Genomic DNA, 26,957 nt, shown 5'->3' with positions numbered 1-26,957 from the left:
AGCCACGGTGAGAGACAGTTTCACACTCTACAGATTGGAAAGACTTGAAAAGTCTGACAATATCAAGTGTTACTAAGGTTATGGAACAATGGGAATCTCATGCACTGTAAACTGTTACAAACCACTCTGAAAAACAATTGGCATTAACTAGAAGAGATGATCACACACACAAAATCCTAAATAATCCACCAATTCTACTCACTGAAACCCTAGAAAAATTCTTGTTTCTGTGTATCAATAAACAGATACGAGAATGTTCACAGCAGCATTTTTTGTAATAGCAAAAATCTAGAAACATAAAAGTTCATCAATAGAATGAATAAATTGAGATATAATCATTCATTGGAATACTATTCGCAAAAATGAATGAAATATATTTAGATGTATCTAGGTAGATGAATCCTGAAAATTTTGATGAAAAGTCACAAAAAGGTACATTCTGGTTCTGTTTTACATAAAGTTTGAAAGACGGAAAAACCAATTTGTTTAGTGATACACACACAGGTGGTAGACTATAAAGAAAAGCAAGGAAATACTAATAGCAAATTCAGGAGAGTGGTTATGTCTTGGGTGGTGAAAGGTGGGGACGTGGTCTGGTGGGGGCACACATGTCTTCCAAGATTCTGGTAATGCTTATCCTGGGTAATGTGTACATGGTTACTCATTTTAATATTCTTATTTAAATAATACTTTTTATGTTATATACTCTTACATATTTATAATATATTTTACAATAACTTAAAAATTTGGGCACCTGTACTTAATCATTTTTAACATAATCACACTGACCCTAACACTGTGTTGTGGAAGTGATCCTTTGGGATCCTATCCTCACATAAGGGTTTCCTATTAGATTTCCCTCTATGAGTGAAGGGGCCTTGAGCTTTATTTTCTTTTTCCAGAACTTTGTGTAGGTATCAAAGAGGAAGTTCAAAGTGCCACAGCAACTCTTGAGGCAAGCTCCTTCTCTGCCACATGCTTACCTCCCAGTGTTCTGGTTTCATTTCGTTTTGGAGCTTCGTATATTCTTTACTTTCATGCCAATTCAGTAAATGTCAATTAAAAAGAAAAAATATGTACGTATTTTACCTGACTTATTTGGTAGGGTTGTTCAATCCGTAATAATAGAGGAGATGAAAATTCCAAATTTCTTTCTTATACTGTGAATAGCTCTCACATAATTATACTACATTAACATTGCTATGTTAAAATAATAATGAAAAAGTTATTAAGTGATTTTTATGTGCTAGGCATTGTTAAAGCACTTTGCATGCATTTCGTGAAATCATTTAATCCTCCTAAAAACCCTGTGAAACTGAGGTACAAAGAGGTTAATTGCCTGCCCAAGGTATTTCAATCTGTTTCTATCTTACTAGAGAACTGGAGTTGCTAGGTCCACTTTTACTGACTAATCCTATATAACCTAAAAGATCTTACCTGATAATTTAGGTATTACAAATATAGTTCCATCATCACCAATGCAGCTGACTATTGCCTCAAATATTTTCAGGTTAGGAATAGCTGGCGGTTTATAGCATCCAGTGGTTCTTGGTTCTATAATTTTCTCTTTAAATTCGGACACTTTGTGTTCACTGATTATATCAGCAGCTTTTTTGTCAGTAACTACTGAATCTTCTTGTTCCAGGGGGATTTCCAGAGACTTCTCAGATAATGAATGGCTGTTATCTAATTTATTAATTCTGTAACATCCAAAAAAGAACACTTCTAAACATGAGCAAATATAAAATTCTGGAGAAAACAATGTAAAAAGAACCCTTCAAATATACCTGAAATTTAAAGAAAATATTTGCTCTAGTCTAGGATATACTAATCTAACTTGTAACATGAAAATGAGCATAATTTAAGTTATAATGAAAATTATTTTAAATTATAAATGAGATTAATGAGAAAAAATCAATATAATTTCACTCATATGTTTTAAATTACTACCTTGTATCTACATGCTCTTCCCTCAAAATTTCATACATATATCCAGATATTGTACAATGAACTACAGGTTACTGAAAAATACAATGCCAAGTTGATTCTAATTTAGTCCACAGATAGAACATACACACGTGGACAAGTTATCGACATTCGTAAAATAATACAAAGAGAAAATGAGTCTCTTAAAATAATAATAAGGTACGACTGAGATACTAGGTGTTGGTGGTAATATGCTGTATTTACTCAATTTTTTTACTTCATGTTTTTCCCTTCCAATTAAAAAAAAAGAGGGCTGTCTTGTTAGCTCAACTGCTTACAGCGTGGTGCTGATAACACCAACATCCAGGGTTTGGTCCCTACCCGCCAGTCACCAACAAAACAAAACAAATCAAAACAAACTATACAAAGCCAGTTAAAAAAAGAGTAAGCCTATAGTACAAACATTAAAATCCTATAAAGAAATATTAAAACTGACTGTGTTTCAGCAGAATTACAGCAGATTTCTGTTTCTTCTAAATTCCTGTACTTTTCTTTTAAAAGGAAATAAGCACTGATGAAACAGTTAACATAATTCCTGAACTAATCCTGTCTCCCACACCTACCTTAAAATAGCTGGTAATAAAAGCAGTAAAGAATATCACAATTAGTGGCAGATAATGTTAGTATTAACTTACCTAACATTTTTCAGTTTAATATTTCTTTTATCAAAGAATTGCTTTATTCTAAAGCCAACAAATTCCAAAAGAGGCAAATGTGGGATTAAAAATGTGGAGCCTGGCTGCATGCCAAGGCCTAGGCAATTCATATAGCATCTACCACACCTAGCCAACTACCTCATGTCCCATTTTATTTTTGATTTCTCATACTAAGGTCTTGGTCCAAATAAGGTAAGATATAAATTAAAGCAACCAAATCTATGAAGATCTGGCCATATATGGTATAAAGTGGCTGCCTAGAACATGTGTTTGCAATTCTAATACACCTCTACATCCAGGAGGAGACAGAAAAGAGTAAGATAGGGCTACAACAAATCCTGATCCTCTCCCCCTGCATCAAAGTTAGTACCCGATAGCATCTTTAAATGGAATTATAGTTCAATTACTTTTTAACTACTCATTCCTGTTTCATATAAATACACTGTGGTATATACCTACCAGAATTTCCAACATAAAGTGTAAGCACTTCTAAGCAAAGGATGCCAAAGGGCTCAGATATGGTATCCACTATATAGTTCTCTTTTCCTTTGGTTTACGGTGCAAGTGCCAAAGGAAAGGGGAAACTATAAAAGCAAATACAACAGAAGGGGATTTAAGTATGTAAGAACTGATGGCCCTGAATAAAGAAATGAACAATTCTGAAAGAATCTGTCTGAGCTGGTTCCTCAGGTTAGTTTAAAAATCATCTTTAAGAGCAAATAAGATGCAATTCAGGTTTGAAAGGACACATATATAAAGATTTACACAGGAACATAAGAAGCGACCATCACAAACTGATGTCAAAAAATTTTCTTTTTAAAAACTCTATACCTCCTTTCTCTGAAAGCCAAACCCTTTTTAATCAAATACTTAGAAACATCAACACGCTCTCCTTTTTCATCTTTGCAGAAAATTTTCACAGGTAATGGCCACGTTGTGTTGTTTTCCTGCAGTGATTTAAGAGCAGAGTAAATATGAGACACAAAAATGAAGTCTTCTTATAAACAATTTACTTTTTGTAGGCATTTCCTCTACATTTCTCTAAACAAGAAAAAAAATTCCCAACTGAGTAAAGTTATTTTGATATCCAAATACATCACAGAGCATTCAAGAGAGTCAGTGGAGACAGATAGTTGTTTTGTGAAATGTACAAGGAAGACCTCACTGCCCAGGTAAAACTTGCCCCCTCCCCCCCAAAAAAAGCAAACTAAAACTTTTTTTCTATCCCAGAATTGGGGGGATGGGTAGACAAAACACCAGTTAACAAGTTACTCTATTCCTCTAAAGTCTCTGCAAATTATACAATCAAAATATATCATCCAAGGTGTGCCCTTTTTTAACTTACAAAAGCAAAAGAAATTACTACTATAAAACATATATTCTGCTTCATATGAAAGAAATTATAAAAATGGAGAAACTACGTAGATGGAAAAACAAGGCATGGAAAAATAAGTTACATAAGAAAACTCGAATCATTAATGCAATAAAACTTATTTAAATTAGAAAAAGTAAAGGAAGCAAAGAATATTTTTAAGTGTTCTAAAGAGATGTATGCCTCTCTCATACACAAATCCATATTGTCTCACACACACATTTTATAACATACAGTTAAAATGATTTCACTAGAAGCCTAACTTTCTAGTTCAGTAAAAGAATATCAAAAGGCCTCAGAAATATACTCTAGCATATACATGTTATATTTCTAACATGCAAATTGTCAACTCAAGAATATTACTTTAGAAATATTTTGATTCGGGCCCAGAGAGGCCCGAGAGCTGCTGGGCCCACAAGCCCTGAGTCAGCTGCGCCAGAACAGGCAGGCACCATGGGACCTCCAGCCCAGGTCACTCCCCACCGTTTAGAGAGGCCTGAGAGTCGCCAGGCCCACATGCCCGAGTCAGTTGTGCTGGAACAGGCAGGTGCCACAAGACCCCCAGTCTAGACCAGAACCCACCACCCAGAGAGGCCTGAGAGCTGCTGGGCTCACATGCCATGAGCCAGCTGTGCTGGAACAGGCACATGCCATGGGACCCCCAGCCCAGGCTAGTCCATGCTGCCCAGAATTTGCAGTCCTTTCAGGATCCAGGCCAGACATCAGGATGGAATGAGTGGATCGTGATACCCCCTGCCACAATGACTAAACACCAAAGGAAAGTTACCAGAAATATGAAAAATCAAGAAAGTACATCACCACCAAAGGAAAATAATAATTCTCAAGCTCTAGATCCTACAGAGCAGTAAGTTCTTGAAATGGCTGACAAGGAATTTCGAGAAACAATTCTAAGGAAACTAAATGAGATACAAGAAAACTCAGTTAGACAACACAATGAAATGAGAAAAAATACACAGGACCTGAAAGAAGAAATGTACAAAGAAATCAATGCCCTGAAAAAGAATGTAGCAGAGCTTGTGGAGCTGAAGGATTCATTCACTGAAATAAAAAACACAACAGAGAGTCTAACCAAAAAGCTAGAACAAGCAGAAGAGAGAATTTCTGACCTTGAAGACAGGCTGTTTGAATTAACACAGGTGGACCAGAAAAAAGAAAAAAGAATTGGAAAAATTGAAGAAAATCTAAGAGAGAAAACAGACAACCTTAAGCACTCAAATAGCAGAATCATGGGTATTCAGAAGGGTAGGAAAAAGGAAATGGAATTGAAAATATATTCAACAAAGTAATAGCAGAAAACTTCCCAGGTATAGGGAAAGTCACAGATCTTCAGATTTAGGAGGCCCAAAGACCTCCAAACATATTCAACCCAAAAAGGTCCTCTCCAAGACATGTTATAGTCAAACTGGCAAAACTCAAAGACAAAGGGAGAATCTTAAAAGCTGCAAAAGAGAAACAGCAATTCACCTATTAGGGAGCCCCAATCAGATTAACATCAGACTTTTCATCAGAAACCCTAAAAGCTAGAAAAGAATGGGATGATATATTCAAAATACTAAAGGACAAAAATTGCCAGCCAAGAATTCTTTACCTAGCAAAGCTATCCTTCCAAAACAAAGGACAAATAGTATATTTCTCAGACAAACAAAAACTGTGGGAGTTCACTACCATGTGACCAGCCTTACAAGAAATTCTTAAAGGAGTACTGGGTTTCATACCTGAAAAACAAACATCACTGCCATGAATACTCAAGAAAGAACAAAACCTACTAGTAAAACAAAAATGCTAACAATAAAGAGAAAAAATAGTTTATCAACCACTCCAAGAAACCAACAAACACAGAAGACAGAAAATCAGAAAGAGAGGAACAAAAGATACTTAAGACATCTAAACAAAAATCAATAAAATACTAGGAGTAAATCAACACCTTTCAATAATACCTCTAAATGCAAACGGATTATATTCCCCAATAAAAAGAGACAGACTTGACTGACTGGATTAAAAAGATGGACCCAACAATATGCAAACTTCAAGAGAATCACCTCATCTGTAAAGACACACATAGACTAAGAGTGAAAGGATGGAAAAAGATATACCATGCAAATAGAAATGAAAAACGAGCTGGAGTAGCTATTCTTATATCAGATAAAGTAGACTTTAAAGCAAAAACCACAAAAAGATAAAGAAGGCCACTATATAATGATAAAAGGATCTATCCATCAAAAAGACGTAACAATCATAAATATATATATGCACTCAATATTGGAGCAACCAGATTTATAAAGCAAACGCTATTAGATCTAAAGAATGAGATAGACACTGGCACCATAATACCTGGGGACCTGAACACCCCACTCCCAAAATTGGACAGATCATCTAAGCAAAAAATGAACAGAGAAACACAAGATCTAAACAAAACTTTAGAAAAACTGGACTTGGCAGATATCTTCAGAACATTCCATCCAAAAACCTCAGAATATTCATTCTTCTCATCAGCACACGGGACATTCTCCAGGATAGACCATGTTAGGTCACAAATCAAGTCTCAACAAATTTAACAAAATTGGAATTATTCCATGTATTTTTTCAGATCACAATGGATTAAAATTAGAAATCAATAACAAACAAAACTCTGGAAACTACACAAATACATGGAAATTAAACAACATTCTACTTAATGACATATGGGTCCAAGAATCAATTAAACAGGAAATCAAAAAATTTCTTGAAACTAATGAAAATAATGACACATCATACCAAAACCTGTGGGATACTGCAAAAGCAATACTAGGGGAGAAATTAATCACATTAAATGCTTACTTCAGAAAAATGGAAAGATGGCAAATAAACAACCTAACAATTCATCCTAAAGAACTAGAAAAACAAGAACAATACAAACCCAAAGTTAGCAGACAGATAGAAATAATTAAGATCAGAGCAGAACTAAATGAATTAGAAACCTGAAAAATGATACAAAAGATTAATGAAACAAAAAGCTGGTTTTTTGAAAAGATAAATAAAAGTGACAAACCTTTAGCATGGCTAACTAAGAAAAGAAGAGAGAAGACCCAAATAACAAAAATTAGAAATGAAAAAGGTGATATTACAATTGATACCTCAGAAATACAAGGAATCATAAGAGACTACTATAAACAACTATATGCCAACAAATTTGAAAAGCTGGAGGAAACGGATAAATCTCCAGACACATACAAACTACTAAAACTGAGCCAAGAAGATACAGAAAATCTGAACAGACCAATAACAATAAAAGAGATTAAAGCTATTATCAGAAGGCTCCCAACAAAGAAAAGCCCAGGACCGGATGGGTTCACCGCAGAGTTCTACCAAACCTTCAGAGAGGAATTGATACCAATTCTCTAGAAACTATTCCAAAAGGTTAAAACAGAGGCCATTCTCCCAAACTCATTCTATGAGGCAAACATCACCCTGATACCAAAACCAGACAAAGATGCATCAAAAATGGAAAACTACAGGCCAATATCCTTGATGAACACAGTTGCAAAAATCCTCAATAAAATAACTAGCTAACAGAATACAGCAACACATACACAAAATTATACACCATGATCAAGTGGGATTCATCCCAGGGATGCGAGGTTGGTTCAACATACGAAAATCAATAAATGTGATACACCACATCAACGAAAGCAAAGACAAAAACCATATGATCATTTCTACGGACGCTGAAAAAGCCTTTGACAAAATTCAACATTTGTTCAGGATAAAGACTCTCTATGAGTTAGGTATAGATGGAAAGTATCTCAACACAATTAAAGCCACATATGATAAGCTCACTGCCAATATCATCCTGAACGGGATGAACAGGAACTAGACAAGTAAGCCCACTCTTACCACCCCTATTCAACATAGTGTTAGAAGTACTAGCTAGGACAATCAGAGAAGAGAATGAAATAAAGGGCATCCAGATTGGAAAGGATGAAGCCAAACTGTCCCTGTTTGTGGATATGATTCTATATATTGAACAGCCTTAAGCCTCTACAAAAAACCTCCTAGAGTTGATAAATGTTATCAGCAAAGTTGCAGGATACAAAATCAACACACAAAAATCAGCAGCATTTCTATACTTCAACAGTGAACATGAAGAAAAAGAAATCAAGAAAGCTAGCCGATTTACAATAGCCACCAAAAAAATAAAATACCTCGAAATGTAAAGTTGACCAAGGAATAAAGTTAACCAAGGATGTGAAAAATCTCTACAAAGAGACCTACAAACCACTGTTGAGAGAAATTAAAGAGGACACAAGAAGACGGAACGATATCCCATGCTCTTGGATCAGAAGAATTAACATTGTGAAAATGTCTATATACCCAAAGTGATCTACAGATTCAATGCAATTCCCATAAAAATTCCAATGACATTTTTCTCAGAAATGGAAAAAACTATCCAGACATTTACATGGAATAACAAAAGACCATGCATAGCCAAAGCAATCCTGAGCCAAAAAAATAAAGCTGGAGGCATAACACCACCTGACTTTGAACTATATTACAAAGCTATAATAACCAAAATAGCATGGTACTAGCATAAAAACAGACACACGGATCACTGGAATAGAATAGAGAACCCAGAAATCAACCCATACACCTACAGCCATCTGATCTTTGACAAAGGCACCGAGTTTACACACTGGGGAAGAGATTGCCTCTTCAGCAAATGGTGCTGGGAAAACTGGATATTCCTACATAGGAGAATGAAACTAGACCCGTACCTCTCACCATATACCAAAATCAACTCAAAATGGATTAAAGAATTAAATATACATCCCGAAACAATAAATCTCCTTAAAGAAAATATAAGGGAAACACTGCAGGGAGTAGGAATGGGTACAGACTTCATGAATATGACCCCAAAAGCACAGGCAACCAAAGGAAAAATAAACAAATGGAATTATATCAAATTAAAAGGTTTCTGCAAAGCAAAAGAAACAATCAACAGAGTGAAAAGACAACCGACAGAGTGGGAGAAAATATTTGCAAAATACACATCTGACAAAGGATTAATATCCAGAATATACAAGGAACTCAAACAACTTTACAGGAAAAAACCAAATAACCCAATTAAAAAATGGGCAAAGGAGTGAATAGGCATTTCTCAAAGGAAGATATATGAATGACCAACAGACACATGAAAAAATGCTCAATATCTCTCAGCATTCGGGAAATGCAAATCAAAACTACTTTGAGATACCATCTCACTCCAGTCAGGATGGCCAAAATCCAAAAGACTCTGAACGATAAATGCTGGAGAGGTTGCGGAGAAAAAGGAACTCTCACACACTGTTGGTGGGACTGCAAAATAGTGCAGCCTTTATGGAAAATGGTATGGAAGTTCCTCCAACAATTACAGATAGATCTATCATATGACCCACTGCTGGGTATATACCCAGAGGAATGGAAGTCATCATGCCAAAGGGATACCTGTACTCCAATGTTTATTGCAGCACTTTTATAATAGCCAAGAGTTGGAACCAGCTCAAATGTCCATCATGAGATGAGTGGATAAGGAAACTGGTATGTCTACACAATAGAATACTACTCTGGTATGAAAAAGAATGAAATACTACCATTTGCAACAACATGGATGAACTTAGAGAAAATTATATTAAGTGAACAAGTCAGGCATTGAAAGAGAAATACCACATATTCTCACTTACTTGTGGGAGCTAAAAATAAATAAATATACAAACAAATAAAGGGCGGGGGAAGAAGACACTACAATCACAATTCTTTGAATTTGTTCAGACAAATGAACAGACATAATGTAGTGGGGTGGGGGGAGAGAGGGAGAGAAGAAAGGAACGGGTAAAGGGACAAGAAAATCAAGTACAATGTATACCGAGAAGTTAAAATAAAATAAAAAAAAATTTTTTGATTCATTTGTATGATCATTTGTGGTAAATCTATTATCAAACAGGCTTTCTACCTTGAAATAAGAATAACAAAGTTTGCAGTAAAATCCAAATAGCTTATTATTATTTTCTCAACATGAAAATAAATGGAATTAATGAAAACATCAATGAAATAATTAGTGCACATCTGTTGTGTCTACCCTTCTACCCACCTGTAAGATTATAGTTGCCACAGCTCCAGTTAGGTACAATGAAAGACAGTCACAAGCTGTTGCTGTCCACTTGTCATTTCCACCAGTTGGTCTAAAAAAAATACTGACACACTATAATAAACAGCACTGAATACTGAAATATATAAGAAATGCTCTACACACGCGTATAATCTGGACCATCTAAATATGTACAGAGAAATCCATCTAAATATGGATCCATGTTATTCTCATAATTTTCTTCCCCAATTTTGTCACCTTCTGTTCTACTTAAGGCCCATATTACATGTGAACTTATTTGTGTATTATCTGTTCTGCAGCTACACTGAGGATCCCTAAAAAGTAGGAATGTTTTAAGTATTTTTAGTCATTACATACATTTCATATATGTCAACTAAACTCTGAGGGAGCAGGAATAATGCCTTAAGTCTATCATCACATTCCCTAATGCTTAGCACACAGACAGCACTCCAGAAATATTTAAAGGAAAGAGGAAAAAAACAGTCGCTTTGCAACGATGATCACACTGCCCTTTCTTGGATGTTTTCTGGAATTCAAATCTAATTTGAATCACTATCCATAAATGTCACCCTCAATAGTTTAAAGAAGTTTCAATTTTTGTTTTAATTGTTGATTTAATTCTTGATTCAACAAGATTACTTAAATAGTTTGATATATGTAGTCATACAATTTTAAATGCCTATAAAATTTAGCAGATCAGTGCCAAATTTTTTGGCAAAGACTGAATGGCAGACTGCACAGTAAAAAAAAAAAAATCCCTAAATAAAAATTTGACAGATTAATGAAAAGCAGAGTATCCAACTTCATCATCCATTTTAGTTTGCAGTTAAAACTGAGTGACTTTAGATATTTCTAACCGTCAAATCTACCCCCAAAGAATAAAGAATTAGTATCACTGAAGAGATTGTTGGTAACATAATGCTCTCTAAACATGGTTTTTAGATCCAGAGTCTTACTAAGCTGATCTATCAACTGAATAAATACCTTATGTCCTCAATGTTTTCACATTAAATGGTTTACATGAATGAACTAACCAAATCAACTGGGCACGTAGCTTGACCAAATACAATTTGGTAAATATGTTACACAATTTATTAAGAAGCCCAAATAGTGTTCTTATGAGCTAAGAAGCTTAAATTTTAATAAATTCTACAATTAGTTGTGCTTTCCTATTTATGATGACGGTATACAAATAAAAATCAGTGTACCATTAAGGTTTTCCTAAAATTATAAGTATTAACTTTCGAACAACTAAAAAATATTTAAATTTTTAAAAATTTATGGTTACAAAGTTTCAGTTGGAGAAGATGAAAAGTTCTGGAGGTGGATGGTGGTGCAGGCTGCACAACAATGTGAACGTTCTTAATGCCACAGGACTGTACTCTCAAAGTGGTAAAAAGAGTACATTTCATGTGATGTCTCTTTTACCACAATAACAAAAATCATGGAAAAGGATTTCTTAGAATGGCTCTAACACAATGGTTGGAGCTCCAATTCTGGATTCAGACCTTGTTTATAATCCTAGCTCAACAGTCAATAGATGTTTAACCCTGGATAATAAAACACTTAACCTCAGGAAGATTCAATTTCCTTATCTGTAAATAATACCTTATCTACAACTTAGAGGTTTATTGCGAGGATCAAGTGAAATAGTGCCTGTAAGGCAATTAATAGAGGGTCCAGAAGTGCTTAAATCTAGCTATTATCATTAGACTCTTAAAATGATGATGATATTCCATTCTAATCCATAAGACACAATTCAAGTTGTGTACAATATTAGATACAATCATGGGACTGACAGGATTCTGTCCAATTATTCTAATTGAAGTATTTAAGATGGAAGTGATAACTAGGATAGGATTTATATAATGTGGGCCTGAGATTTCCATTCCAGTGCTCTGTCAGAATTTACAGATATGGTCCCACAGTCACTATCAGTGATCACAGGCAATGGGGGAGGTGCCTGTAAGACTGGAGAAAGGTTCTGTGCAAACGGCTGAACTATGGAAAGTACTGCTGATGAACATTAAACAGATGGTCCACGAGCAGTTAGAGTAGAAAGGGGTCACTAAGAAGAAGGCATCCTACTCTAACCCCAAATTTTAAAAAAATCATGTTTCAAAACAGATAAATGAAACCAATGATAGATTTACATATAACTTTGGGCAAGGTACTCTTTCTCAGTGCCAGTTTCTTCAACTGTAATATAACAACAGTTCCTATTATCAATATTGTTGTGAGAACTAAGTGAACTTAATACATGTATAGCACGTCATACAATGTCTGCCCTAGTAGACAATAAATGTCAGGTGTATTGTATAGTGTATCGAGTTCTTTCACGAGATCTTTGTGGATAGGATTAAAAATAGACTAGATAAACCAATAGCTTTTTTTTCTTTAAATCACACAGAAGTTCATTAAAGTTTATATAATAATGTTGAAAGGGTCTAAGATCTTTTAGCTTTACTTGAGAATAAATTTTTAATATTCCTATTTATATCCATGTCTGAAAAACCTACATACATATACAAGGGTACTTCAAAAAGTTCTTGGAAAACAGAACTAAAAGATAGTACAAATCTTTCCATGAGCTTTCTGAAGACCCCTTGTGTGTGTATGTGTACATATCTTTTAGCCATGTAACATGCAATTTACTTCAAATGAAGGAGCAAATTTGAGACAATCCAAAACTACAAGCTTCCCCAGATGACTTGGATACTGTAAGTAGCACATCAAAGTAACAGGAAATGATCTACCAGCAGGCTTGATTAACAGTACAGCTGCTTCACATATGTAAAATTATATCTAGTACTTCACGGTTCATAAGAGCTAAGATTTATTCTACAAAAGTAATGACTGTTTTGAACCTCTACAAGGAAGGCCAATTATTTTCGGCAACACTTAACTTCAGTGACTAGACAGTCTAATTTTTTAAAAAAATTATTTTAATTGACATTGTAATTTTATGGGATACAATCTGATATTTTGATAAATACATATGTTGTATGATGATGGGGTCAGGGTAGTTAGTGCATCCCTCACCTCATGCACTTATCTTTTCTTGGTGGTGAAAACATTCAAAAGTCTCTGCTCTAGCTGCTATGTAATACACAAAACTTAACTGTTAACCATAGTCACCCTGCTGTGCCACAGAACATCAGAACTCATTGCTCCTCTCTAACTGTAATTTTGTACCCATTCGCCAGCCTCCCCCTGTTTTCCCTTTCCCTCTCCCCTCCCCAGTCTCTGGTAACCACTGTTGTACTCTCTGCCTCTGTTAGATATCCTCATTTTTGTCAATAAAGTAAGAAATTCAAACTTTTATGTTGATATCCACTGGTTTTAAAAAATGTTAATATTTCAAAATTTAAAAAAATTCTGTGGGCCAAGTGTATGTTGTATGTTAGATTTGGCCCACAAACTGTAGACTATTACCTCTGACAGAAGTATGCTTTCAAATTTGCAGATAATACATTAGAAAGGACAGCCTAGATGCTGAATGTAACAGATCAATATTTGAATTTCAGAACCAATTAGATGCAATTTGACAGGAATAAACGTAAAATTCTGTATTTAGGTTAAAAAGCCAATTATTTAGGTGTATAAAAAGATAGTTTCATAATCAGTTCAAGAGAAAAACAGCAAGTGCCAACCTACGAAAGCCCTTCTAAGCAGAAAGGTCTTGTAAGGATACTGCGCCTGTCCTGCTCCTCCAGCTCAGGTAGTGGGGGCTTGGGCTGAAAATGCTGATCTCTGTTTCAGCTGGCAATACCTTCTTCTTTGGGGCACATGGGGCATGATAATTCTGATATGGTCAACGAATGGATAGAGATTGACATGCTTGGGATCTCTGATAGAATCATCCTTTAGTGAAAGTGAAACTTGAATATAGTTACAGCTAGACCACTAGGCTTTTGAGTCCTACTCAAGTATTCATAAGTTCAATGTGAGTTCAATAAAAACTGCTTAAGAAATCCAATCCAACCTAGAGCAGCACCCAAAAATTTACACAGGCTGCATTAAATCAACAGAATAATATGTTTATAGCTTATAGTTTTAGTGAGATCTATTCAGAATATACCTGAAACATTTCTTCCAATTAAAATCAAAACCTTTAAAGGCAAACAAGAGAATGTAGAAATCATGTTATTTTATTAATATCAGAGAAAACTGTGGATAGCCTAGAAGAAAAAAGTCTTGGTGGAACATGGTATCTACCTTTCAATATCTGATGACCAGATGAGTCAAGAGGTTTGCTCTATAGGCAAAATTAGGATATGCGGAAGGTACAGGGAGATCAATTTTAATGTAACGTAAGGAAATACTAGCAATTAAAGCTGCCTAATAAAGAAACAAGCTCCCTTAAGAAATATGTGCTCCACAGAAGTGGAAGTTGTTAAGCAGGTCTTGAATGTCCATTTATTAGGGTGTATAAAGGAAATTACTGCTATGATGCCTCTAAAGCTCTGTAAAATCCAATTCTAAGATGCTATAATTCTTGTTACAAAGACAATGGTTTTATTGCCATGGGTTTATCAATGAAGGAAAGTCCCTTAGAAGAAGGAGCTTACCACTTTAATATTTTTAAAAAATAAATGTGAAGATAATATATACACATGCTAAGTCCTCCCTTGTTCCTTTCCAGGCTGGGAAAACCAGAAAGTGAAGATCAACATTGAGATCTATGAAGAGCCATAAGTGGGTTTTACCAAAACAGTAACATTTTCCTCCTAAATAAACTATTTAGAACAGACTGTTTTCCTATATTCCTTTAAGCTATATCTTATTTATAGATTTTTCTTAATAGGTGAAGACTATCTGAATATTTGCTTAAAAATCTGGTGACTTCACCTTCAAAAAGTTACCATGGAAATTTTCAAACATACAAAAAATCAGAGAGAATAATATAATAAATCTCATGTATGTATCACTCAGCTTCAACAATTATCAATACATGACCAATCTTACTTCATCTATATTCCTACCTATCCACGCGGCCATTCCTGATTTTGAAGCAAGTCCCAGATATCACATCACTTCATTTACAAAGATCTTAGTTTACATTTCCAAAGAACATAACCACAGTACCATCACTACAATTAAAAAATTTAATAATTCCTTAATATCAACTATTCAGATGGTGTTTGCATTTTGTTGATGTTTCTAAAACAGTTTGCACTGGTAAGCAAACCAAGTCCACACATCATGAATAGCTGATACAAGCCTTGAGTGACCCTTCCACCTCTTTTCCTTGCAATTCTGAAGAAAATGAGCCAGTTTCCAAGGTTTTGGATTCAGCTGCTTTGCAGTTTCCAAGGTTTGGATTCAGCTGATGGCATTCCCATGGTGTTAAACATGTTCCTCTGTCCCTTGTATCTCCTTTAAGTTCATAGTTAGGTCTAGAGTCTTGATCGAATTCAGGTTTGCATCTTTCTTTTATCAGCAGTACTATATAAAGGTGGTGCTTCCATCAGGAGGTACATAACATCTGGTTCTCTTTCTTCATGACATTTGCAGCTTCATGACAATCACTGTCTAGATCCTTAGTTTATTATTTAGAAAAATGGTGGTAGTCTAATGATATGATTCTTCCTTTGTCTGTTAGTTGAAATACTTATAAAGAACAACTTTCCCTTATCAACTATTGATTATCCTGAAATATAGCTTGCACAGGAAAAGCAAGACAAATGCTCCTTTCCCTCATTTACCTCTTTTCAGAATAATGAGGTGCTTCCTTTGAACCCTCTAATGGTGACCAACAAGTTCATCACTATAACTTATAAATTTAAGCATATCGAATGCTTTAAAATTGTAATTATCCTCCTACTGGTTCTCAAATTGTCTGATCTCTGGTCAGCGGAAGTTTATACAGTTTGGCTACTGAATCCTTTTGTTATAATTCAAATAATTTTTTATACTTGTTTTTGTTTTTGCTATATTTGTTGTCTTGTTGTTTAACTTTGACAAGATATTCTAGGCTCACATTGTACATTTCTTCTCCAAGACTTGGGATCAGACATTTTCCCAAGCAGCACTTATTTCTTTCAGTGGGCAATGATATTTAAAGACTACAATTTGTGCACTGCTGCTGGGTTATGCATGTCACTACGCTAAAAAGTATATATTTTTTGCAATTAAAATGCCTCCTAAGTTTGTACTGACACTTCTAATTCAAAACTAGGACTACAGGGTAAATTAACCTTCATTTTACATCTTTGTCAACCTAACCAGTTCTTATTCACATGTAATTACTATTTTGATTTATCCTACAATACATGTTAATAGCTTCAGAATACCAATACCAATACTACAATCAACTTTGGGATTAATGAAAACAGCTAATATTTCTGGGTGGGGGGTAGATATTTTTTGTCCTTAGAATACAGTACAGCAAAAATGTATAGTCAACTTACTGTGTTTTAAAGTCACTTGAAGTTTCTCTCTGAGAGGCTGCACTACCACTGTTCACAATTAATTTCATTTTTCCTTAACATTTTTACTGATTTGTTTATATAAAATATTAACATAGTTCTAAAATTAAATCAATATTGTTAGTAATCTCTTTTCTTTCCCCCACCTTATTGAAAGTACTCTTACTCCTAGTTAATACCAATAAAGCAAAAAGCAAGTTTATTCAACTTTTAATATAGACTCCCCTCTCACCCCGTCTTCTTCCCATTTTTGAAATTGTGCCATATCTATTTTATGTGCTATACGGTTTCCCTAATAATGATCATTTAATCTTAATTTCATAGGCAAAATAGTGTTAACCACCAGTCCTTACATCAGAATCTCTTGTGTCTTTTTGGTTATCGGAAGGTTATTTTCCTATAGATTTCTCAGGAGCACTCCTAGAAATAATCCCTGATTTCCCCAGATGATCATATATCAGTCTATGGTCTTTATACGTGAAGGCTGGTCTGGCTGGATATAAAATCCACAGCTTGCCATTTTCTTTCTTTGACTACTTTCAATATGTTACTCCATTAACTTCTGGCATAAAGCGCAGGTGATGACATTGTGCTTTTCTTTCTCTTATGAACCAATAATTTTACTTAATTATCTCTCAGTGTTGGCCATTCTAAACTGCATTCCTAGATATGGAGTGTGCTCTTTCAACAAAGGTAAGGTAACTTCAAAAAGTTCATGGAAAAATAGAATTAAAAGATAATATGAATCTTTCCATAAATTTTTTGAAGGACACTCATAGTTTTAAATAGTCTTTGATTTACTTTCTTGCAGTTTTTTGCATTTGTTTTGTTCTATTACTTTTAGTTTTCTTCTTCGGGATGCCCACTAACACTTAAGTTGAATCTTTTTTGGTCTATTTTAGATATCTTTTGTTTTCTTTTTAATCCTCTGGGGTTTTTTTGTTTGTTTTTTAAATTTTAAAATCTGTCCTCCTTTCTACCTTTTCTTTCTCTTAAGGCTTTATCCATGGTGTTTTATTTGCTTTTGTATTTTTTCTAGTTTAGTCTGCATTTATGGTATGATTTTATTTCTAATTCTTTCCTGAGTTCCGTCATCTCTTCAAATCTTCCTTTTTCACTATCTTATTTCTGAGTTTAAAAATTTGTTTTATGTTATTCTTTCACAGCATCTATCATTTTCTAAACTTCTACTAGTTCATTTTGAAATATTAGGTTACATACAGTTTGATTGTCTTGTGGGCATGTCTTTTTGGTGGATTTTCACTGCCTCTAGGGATATTATTCAACTCCCTATTTTCTTTTCTCTCATATTAACTTGCATAGGATTAGACTGAAATCCTTTCTTTTGCTCATGTTTTAAGTGAAATAAAATTTCCTATCCTTTTAGGAGAACGGATCACAAGTGATTTTATAGCTTCATGGCTCTAGAGTTCTTGTTTTCCCCAAGTGACAGAGAATATGGCCTCATACTGTGAGATCCTGCACCTCTGCTTCCCTCCCCTACTAGGACCTGGATCTCTTCTTTCTTTTGCCCCACTGTCTGTCTTGCTCAAGCTGAACTCTATTCCCAGTAGTTTCTCTGCAGTTACTTTTAAAAGGTTATATGGATAAGAAGGTTACAGTGTCATGGAAGCTTGGCAATCACAGACCTCTGGCATTCAGCTACAAGTTCATCCTGCATTACTCCTTTCTCAGTTTTGGTTGCTACTCTCAGATTGTCCTCCAAGCTCCAGTGAAACATGGTGGCCAGTTCCTACTCTCAGCGCTGTCAGAATCCCAGGCAGCCTTCCCTCCATAAAGGTCCTGGTTCATGATGAGCTCCACCCACTCATATTTGGGGGGGTCACATGGGTGACTTGTCACCTACTTTTGTTGTAGATGTTGACTGTGTAGTTTTTAGTTTTACTATCCAAGTTGCTCTCTGTTTTTATAGTGGGATTCCAGCAGACAAAAACTATGCCATGCCTTTTTCCCACAATCCTCTATAATTGACTCTTTTTGGTAATTTACATATTTTTAGCTTTCCTTGCAATTCTAAACTTATGAAAAACGTTTTATTTCTATCTGTCTTTGTTGTTCCTCAAAGTGAGTTTTATATTCAACAATCTGAATTCTTTCTAGGTACCTTTCATAGTCACCTATCTCTATTTCCTAATGCCACTAAATTTAGGTGCTCCAAATGTTTACCTTTCCCTCTTCTTAGAACCCTAAATTAACTAGATTTTATGAAAATTACAGAGAACATTAGCAAAATTAAAACTGACAAGAACCAATCCCAAAAGAACAGTATTTAAAATGATAATATTCAGTGATGAAAAAATTAATTTACTTAGCTAAAAACTACCTTATATCAACAAGAGAGCATTCCAAAGATAATCTTCCCATTGTCTTTAGATTTTCTTGAAGTTCTCTTAAACAGTTAATATTCACCACTTGTTCAACACCCACGTCATACAGCAAGACCTATGAAAACAACAACTTTAAGTCTATGGAAAGTCAACACTTCAAAATGTTTTTTTGCAAACTGCAAAGCATAATAAAATTTGGATTAAATAACTACAGGAAAAAAATACAAAGTGCATTTATGTTCATGATTACATTTTTAACTCTGCATTTACCTCTACCAATGTGTCTGTAACCATTCTGATGATCTGGCCTCTTCGCCACTCATTTTTATCTGGGATCTTAACAGCACAGTGCATACGATTTTCCCATTTAATAGGTTCCCATTCTGAGTTTTCATAAGCAGCCATCATCTTTTCTTCTAAACTATATAGAGATTAAAAAAAAAATTAACTTTCTAAACCTTTTCTTATAATACATAACTCTCTGACCACATGATTTCTTCTTGCCCCCCAACCCCTCTTGCTCACTGCACTCCAGCCAAACCGAACACCCTGTTCTTCCTTGAGTATACCAAGCATGTTTCCACCTCAGGTCTTTGAACTAGCTCTGCCCTCTGCCTGAGATGAGCTTCCCTCAGATACCAACATGGCTTACTCCCTCCCTCTTTCTTCAGGGCCCATTTCAAGTGTCACTATGTCTTTGAGGTCTTCCTTGACCATCCTGAAATTGCCTTCCTCCCTAAATGCTTTACTTTTCTCTTGTCATCATCATCTGTCACACAAAAAGTTTTATTTGCTGTCTCTCTCTTTACTAGAATTTAATCTCCATGACAGCAAAGAATTGTCCATGTTTTTGTCAACGTATCCCTAACATCTAAAATACTATCATATAGTAGGTGCTCAATAAGTATTTGGAATGAATAAATACAGTAAAAAGAACCAACAGAAATACTATTTTAATACTTTTAACTAGGGCCGGCCCGTGGCTCACTCGGGAGAGTGCGGTGCTGATAACACCAAGGCCCCGGGTTCGGATCCCATATACGGATGGCCGGTTCGCTCACTGGCTGAGCGTGGTGCTGACAACACCAAGTCAAGGGTTAAGATCCCCTTACCGGTCATCTTTTAAAAAAAAAAAAAAAAAAATACTTTTAACTAGAGACTATTTTAGTTGAAATAATTTGGGTACATTTAAGATCTTTGAAACAAAATACAGAAAGAATAAAATCATATGCAATATTTGTTTTCCTTATATATTATACCTGTTAAGTAAGTTGTCTGTTAATAACCACTGAACATAAATCTTCTCAGGAGATACTACATTACAGATATACACAGACAGTTCCTTATTGTAAAGTGACTGGAAATTCTCATTGGGTAGGGATTTTCCAGGCACAGGATTTAAGTTGTTTACTTCTTTTGAAATAATTTCTTCTGGAGAAGGATCCCATACTTCAATATGCTTTTTAGAATTATTTTTGATGGTGTATCTGAAAAATAACAAAAGGTAAAGCAAAAAGAATAGTTTGCAAAACACTTAGGTTTGTATTTGCTTAGGTATAGAGGTGAACAAGTTTTAGCTATGATTTACTGCTTCCCAGTTTTGATATTAATAACAATTTTCTTCATTTTTTTAAAGGTTTTTTTTGGCAGCTGGCCAGTACAGGGATCCAAACCCTTGACCTCAGTGTTACTACACCATGCTCTAACCAACCAAGCCAACCAGCCAGTCCCCCCAAAAGAGGTCTTAACACCAACGTAAGCAAAAAAAGAAAAAAAGCTAAAAACAAAACTTTCTATTTAAAAAACACACTTAAAAATACCAACTTCACTCATACTTCAACTGTTCCCATTGATATTTTATACTCACAAAGGAGAAGAATATTTCAGAGTTTGACAATATTTGAATATTGAATATTTCTCTTTGGTTAAAAAGTATCAATCCATTTGCCAATGAGAATAGAAGTGAAAAAAATGCTATTAAAACATATTAAAGAAGCAAAATTACTGAATGAAGCGTTTTATTAAATTGAAGTGTTTAATAAGTTTGGACTCTAAATACAGATAATTAGATGTTATTTTTTATTTGTATAAAGGAAAAATTTACTTTCTTTCACAGTAAGCTGAGATTTATCTAACCAAGGTTACTAACAATTTTTGTTGCTAAATCCAATGGACACCCTCACTTGAACTCTCAGCACTTGCTGCTCTTTCCTTCTTGAAACACGTTCTTGGTTCCTGATTTTTCTTCAGTCTCAAGCTCCTGATCTACCATCTTTTAGAATTCTCTTTCTTTCATGTAAGTGATAATTCTCAGGGTTGCGTCTTCATCAAGAGAGATTGAAATGGATAATGAGCAAGGATTTCATTCATCCTCATGGTATTATTTATCTATTATTTATTTATTATTTATATGCTGCTAACCCCATCTGAATCACCTAACCAGGTCTCACTTCTGAGTTTCAAATTTATATATTGATGAGGGTACTTGAAAAAGTTTGTGGAAAAATAGAATTAAAAGATAATACAAATCTTTCCACGAACTTTTTGAAGTACCGTCATATTTCCTCCATTCAGCTAACATTTCCTGGGTACATATTGAGCCAAGTGTAGTGCTAGATGCCAGAAACATGGCAATGAAGAAAGTAGGCAAGGCTCCTGTCCTCATGGAGTTTATAGTATAATGATACTAAGAGATTACATAATTCAACAAATAATAAATTATCAAAGTTACAAAGGAAAAGAACAAGGGTAGAGGTCAACAGAATCTAATCTAGGTTGGGAGTTGGAAGGTTTATCTTATTAGGTGACATTTCAACTGAGATTTAAAAAGGGTAAGTAGGAATTAGCTAGGCATTGCAGGAACCAAAAGGAACACGTGGCTTTGACATAGCAAGCAAACAGGAAATGGCATGAGACCTGAAGTAGGCATGGGCTAGATTACCTGGGCGACATTATTTTTTATTTTATAAAGGGTGGTGGGCAATGTATACGATACAGTTGAGTCTAACAAAGAGGCTAGGAGACTGGAATTTCTCTTTCTTTTCTTTTCATTCCTCAGGTGATCAGGGCAGGCACTGATTAAGGGAAGCTCATGTCCAAATTTGAGGATGGGCAGTAGATACAATACAAACAGTCTGATTGCAACAATCAGATAATAGGAACGTGGGTTTCAGAGTGCAAGGAGATTGGTTTAGGCTGCCAGAGTACCAGAGGTGGATTTACTTAAATGGAGTTTAAGCTTCAGGACCCCTCACTTGCATGGGTCCCCTAGGAGGAGCCAAACTAATGTGTTTTTGAAAATATCCCAAAAGATTTAAAAAGTTTTAAAAAATTTAATATGGTAAATACACATCATGTAAAATTTTACTATCATATTATTTTCAGTGTACAATTCAAGGAATTTAGTCATATTGTTGTACAACTATCATCAACATCCATCTCCAGAATTCTTTTCATCTTGAAAACTGAAACCATCTACACCCATTAAAGGATAACTCCCCATTAACCCCTACCCCTTGCCCCTGGCAATCACTATTACACTTTCTGTCTCTATGAGTTGGACTACTCTAAGTACTTCATATAAGTGCAGTCATGTAGTGTTTGTCTTTTTGTGACTGGCTTTTTTCACTTAGGATAATAAAGTTTCATCCATGTGGAGGCATATGTCAGAATGACCTTTTTTAAAGCTAAATAATATTCTACTGCATGTATAAACTACATTTTGTTGATCCATTCATTCCTTGTGAACAGCTGAGTTGCTTTCACATTTTAAATGTTGTGAATAGTACTGCTGTGAACATGGGTGCACATCCCTGCTTTCAATTCTTTCAAGTATATACCCAGAAGTGAAATTGCTGGACCATATAATAATTCTATTCTTTATTTTTTGAGAAACCACCGTACTGTTTTCCTAGTGGCTATACCATTTTACATTCCCACCAATGGTTCGAATTTTTCCACTTCCTTGCCAACACTTTTCTGTTTTTTTGATACTAGTCGTCCTACTGGGTGTGAGGTGGTATTTCATAGTGGTTTTAATTTACATTTCCCTAATGATTAGTGATGTTGAGCATCTTTTCAGGTGCTTATGGGCCATGTGTATATCTTCTTTGGAGAAATGTCTATTTAAATCCTTTGCTCATTTTTGAATTGGATTTTTTCGTTGTTGTTGAGTTTTAGGAGTCCTCTCTATATCCTAGATATTAATCCTTTAACAGATGTATGATTTGCAATTACTTTCTCCTATTCTGTGTGTTGTCTGTTTATTCTGTTAATAGTGTCTCCTGATGTATAAAAATTTTAAACTTTCATGAAGTTTTTTTGGTCTATTTTTTTCTTTTATTGCCTGTGCCCTTGGTGCCTATCAAAGAAATCACTGCCAAATCTAATGTCATTAAGCTTTTGCCCTATGTTTTTCTTTTAAGAGTTTTACAGCTTTAGGTCTTACATTTAAGTCACAGGTCCACTTTGAGTTTTTTTTTTTTTTTTCTATGATGTTAGGTAAGGGTCCAACTTCATTCTTTTACATGCGGATGTGCATGTTTTCCCCATCACCATTTGTTGAAAAGACTGTCCTGTGCCAGTACCACATTGTTTTTGATTACTGTAGGTTTGTAGTAAGTTTTAAAACCAGGATGTATAAAGTCCTCTGTGGAGTATACTTACATTTGTAAAGCAAATATATTTCACAGGGCCCAGTTGGCAAAGCCATGCAGTTTCAGGTTTAGCCTAACTTCTTAAAAGTACATATAAAAATGTTAACCTTGCAAAAGATAGGAAACTTTCCCCAGGCTAAAGTCTCTGTTGTAAGATACAGAATTGTAACACAGCAAGGTTGCTGGCTCAAGGACAGGCAAGTTACTTGATTGATATGTAAAAATGCTGGGGAAATTGCTGCAGGGAAAAACAGTGTTTGCTAAGATCAAGCTTTTGTTGGTGGATCAACTTAACCTTTTGCAAATTGCACTATGGAATGTCACTTTGCTTGTTTCACTGATGTTACCGGCATCCACTGTTAAACTATAACCCCACCTGTGTCCTTTTTCTATAACTTCCTGGTCTGGAAAATAAATGTGGGGAGAGAACCCCAATTCATGGTCAATTTCCAAAGGAAGGAATGCTTCGCTCTTGAGGGTTCCAGAAAATTAACCCCGTCAGGGTCTCTCACTGCTCAGAGGAAATGGGCTTTGAGTAATCCTTTTTGCATCTCCATCATCCTGTGGGAGGCAAAGCAACGATTCTCCATGTTGTTCTTCTATTTCAGGACTATTTTGGCTATTTGGGATCTTCTGATATTTCACATGAATTTTAGAATAGGTCTATTTCTGCAAAAAATGTTACTGAGATTCTGATACGTATCACATTAATTTGTAGACCACTTTTAGTAGTACTGATATCTTCAAAATATCAAGCCTTCCAATCCATGAATGTGGTATGTCTTTCCATTTATTTGTATCCTCTTTAGTGTCTTTGAAAAATGTTTTGTAGTTTTCATCATGCAAGTCTTTCATCTCCTTGGTTAATTCTTAAAGGATTTAATTCTTCTAGATGCTACCATACATTAAACTGTTTTCTTAATTTCCTTTTTAGATTGTACTGAAATGCAACTGATTTTTGTGTGTTAACTTTGTATCCTGCAAAATAGCTGAACTCATTTATTAGTTCCAATAGTTTGTGGAACCTTTAAGGTTTTCTACATATAAGGTCATAACACGTGTGAACAGAGAAAATTTTACTTCTTCCTTTTTAAGTTGGGTGCTTTCTATTTCTTTTTCTTGCCTAGTTGATCTGGTTAGGACTTCCAGTACTATGCTGAATATAAGTGGTGAAAGTGGATATCCTCACCTTGTTCTAATGTTAGAGGAAAAGTCACCACTGAGTATGATGTTTGCTATGGGTTTTTAATGTTTGGCTTTTATTATGTTGAGATAGTTTTCTTTTACTCCTAGTTTGTTCATCATCTATGTTTATCAGGGATATTGGCCTGTAATTTTCTTTTATTCTAGTGTCCTTTTCTGGCTGGGTAATATGCTGGGTTTGTAAAATGAGTTTGACAGTATTCCCTTTTCTTCAAATTTTTAGAAGAATTTGAGAAGGAATGACATTACTTCTTTAAATGTTTGGTAAAATTCAGCAGTGAAGCCATCAAGTCCTGGGCTTTTCTTTGATGGAAGACCTTTTATTACTGATTCAAGCTCCTTGTTATTGTTCAGATTTTCTATTTCTTCATGATTCAGTCTTGGTAGGTTTTATGTTTCTTGGAATTTATCCATTTCTTCTAGGTTATCCAATCTGTTGGTCTGTAACTGTTCATGGTAGCCTCATGATCCTTTGTATTTTTGTAGTATCAGTTGTAATGTCTCTTCTTTCATTTATAATTTGAGGTTTTTTTTTTCCTTAGCATGGCTAAAAGTTTGTTAATTTTGCTTATCTTTTTTAAAAAACAAACTCTTTCTGCTCTTTTCTGTTTTTCTAGTCTCTATTTCATTTATCTCTGCTCTGATCTTTATAATTTCCTTTGTTCTACTAACTTAGGCTTAGTTTGTTCTTCTTTTTCTAGTTCCTTGAGGTGGAGAGTTGTATTGTTTGAGCTCTTCTTTCTTAATGTAGGCATTTATTGCTATAAACTTCCCTCTTAGAATGGTTTTTGCTGCATCCCATAAATTTTGGTAGACTGTGCTTCCATTTTCGTTTATCCCAAGATATTTTTTGATTTCCCTTTTAATTTCTTCTTTGGCCCATTGTTTGTTCAGGAGGTTGTTGCTATTAAAAATAGAAAGCATTTAGGAAAAGTTCCCTACTCCTTTTCAATAGGAAGTCACCACCAATCTTTAATAATTTCATAGCTTAGATAATATAAGAAATTAAAAATTGGTCCCCTGATAACAGAGCTTTCATAAAAATCTAATTCAGTGAGTAGCTTCTATATGTATTAAAACATACTAATGACCAATAAATAGCATATAATAATTATTCTGATCTTTGATTATATTTTGAAAGAGAAACCATCATAAAGCATCATTTGACTGTTTCTTACAAAAACAACACTTACCTTACAACCCAGAAATCCCACTGTCATGTATTTACTCAAGAGAAAATAACACATATGTCTATACAAAGACCTGTGTAAAAATGTTTACTATAACTTTATTCACGAAATCACCCAAAACTGGAAATGACCCAAATGTATAAAATTGTGGAACATCCATACAACGGAATACTGGTCAGCAATAAAAAGAAACAAATTACTGATCTATGCAACAGCATGGATGAAATCTCAAAAGCATTATGCTAAATGAATGAAGCCAGACACAAAAGGCAATATATTATATGATTCCATTTATATGAAGTTGTGAGAAATTCAAAATTATAGGGACAAAAATTAAGTCAATGTTTGCCAGGGTCTGTGTGTGAGGGAAGGGGACTGCCTACAAAGGGGCACAAGAGAACTTTTTGGGGTGATGGAAATATTCTATATCTTGACTGTGGTGATGGTTATATGACTCCATATGTTTGTCAAAATCTATTTAACTGTGCACCTAAAAAGGGTGAATCTTTACTGTATGTAAGTTACACCTCAATAACCCTGATGTTAAAAAGAAAAGAGAAATTTGGTCCAATATAGTTTAAATGTTGACTCTCATTTATTTCCCTCCCTCGTTTGAGACTTATAGTGAGAAAAGGACAGGCCCTCCCCCTTCTGCTTCTAGCTCCTCCAGTGTTAGGGCAAGTAGGGGAAGCATGACCACAGACCACTGATATTAGTAGGAATCACTGCAGGCCTCTGCTGGGTGTCACTGTTTCTTGCTTACACCGACAGGCATTACATGTGCGTGCTATCCAAATACTGATTTTCTTGAGGGCGATATGCGGGAGTTCTTCAGAAGACCCCACAGGGGCCACCCCCACTGCACAAGTCCTTATTGTGGAAGAATTCTTTGTCTTGACCTCCAAACCCTCCCACCCATCCTCATCACAACTCTGCCCTTCTGCTTCGGGGGTTACCTCAACCACTGGCCTGCC

At 35.0% G+C, this 26,957-nt stretch overlaps 1 protein-coding gene across 1 annotated transcript in view; it reads right to left on the bottom strand.

Moving 5' to 3' along the window:
• Window positions 1-26,957, bottom strand: part of RNF17 (ring finger protein 17) — a 120,953-nt gene that overhangs the window by 18,557 nt on the left and 75,439 nt on the right. The window contains exons 22-27 of the mRNA XM_063080080.1: window positions 20,195-20,422; window positions 19,206-19,356; window positions 18,932-19,050; window positions 10,139-10,229; window positions 3,474-3,589; window positions 1,438-1,700 (exon numbers count right to left, since the gene is read on the bottom strand). Of these exons, the coding sequence (XP_062936150.1) occupies window positions 1,438-1,700; window positions 3,474-3,589; window positions 10,139-10,229; window positions 18,932-19,050; window positions 19,206-19,356; window positions 20,195-20,422 (968 nt within the window). The remainder of the gene's footprint in view (window positions 1-1,437; window positions 1,701-3,473; window positions 3,590-10,138; window positions 10,230-18,931; window positions 19,051-19,205; window positions 19,357-20,194; window positions 20,423-26,957) is intronic.

This window comes from Cynocephalus volans, chromosome 15, assembly GCF_027409185.1.
Source record: "Cynocephalus volans isolate mCynVol1 chromosome 15, mCynVol1.pri, whole genome shotgun sequence".
In the NCBI taxonomy this organism is placed as follows: domain Eukaryota; kingdom Metazoa; phylum Chordata; class Mammalia; order Dermoptera; family Cynocephalidae; genus Cynocephalus; species Cynocephalus volans.
This window is presented reverse-complemented; position numbering and strand designations above follow the sequence as displayed.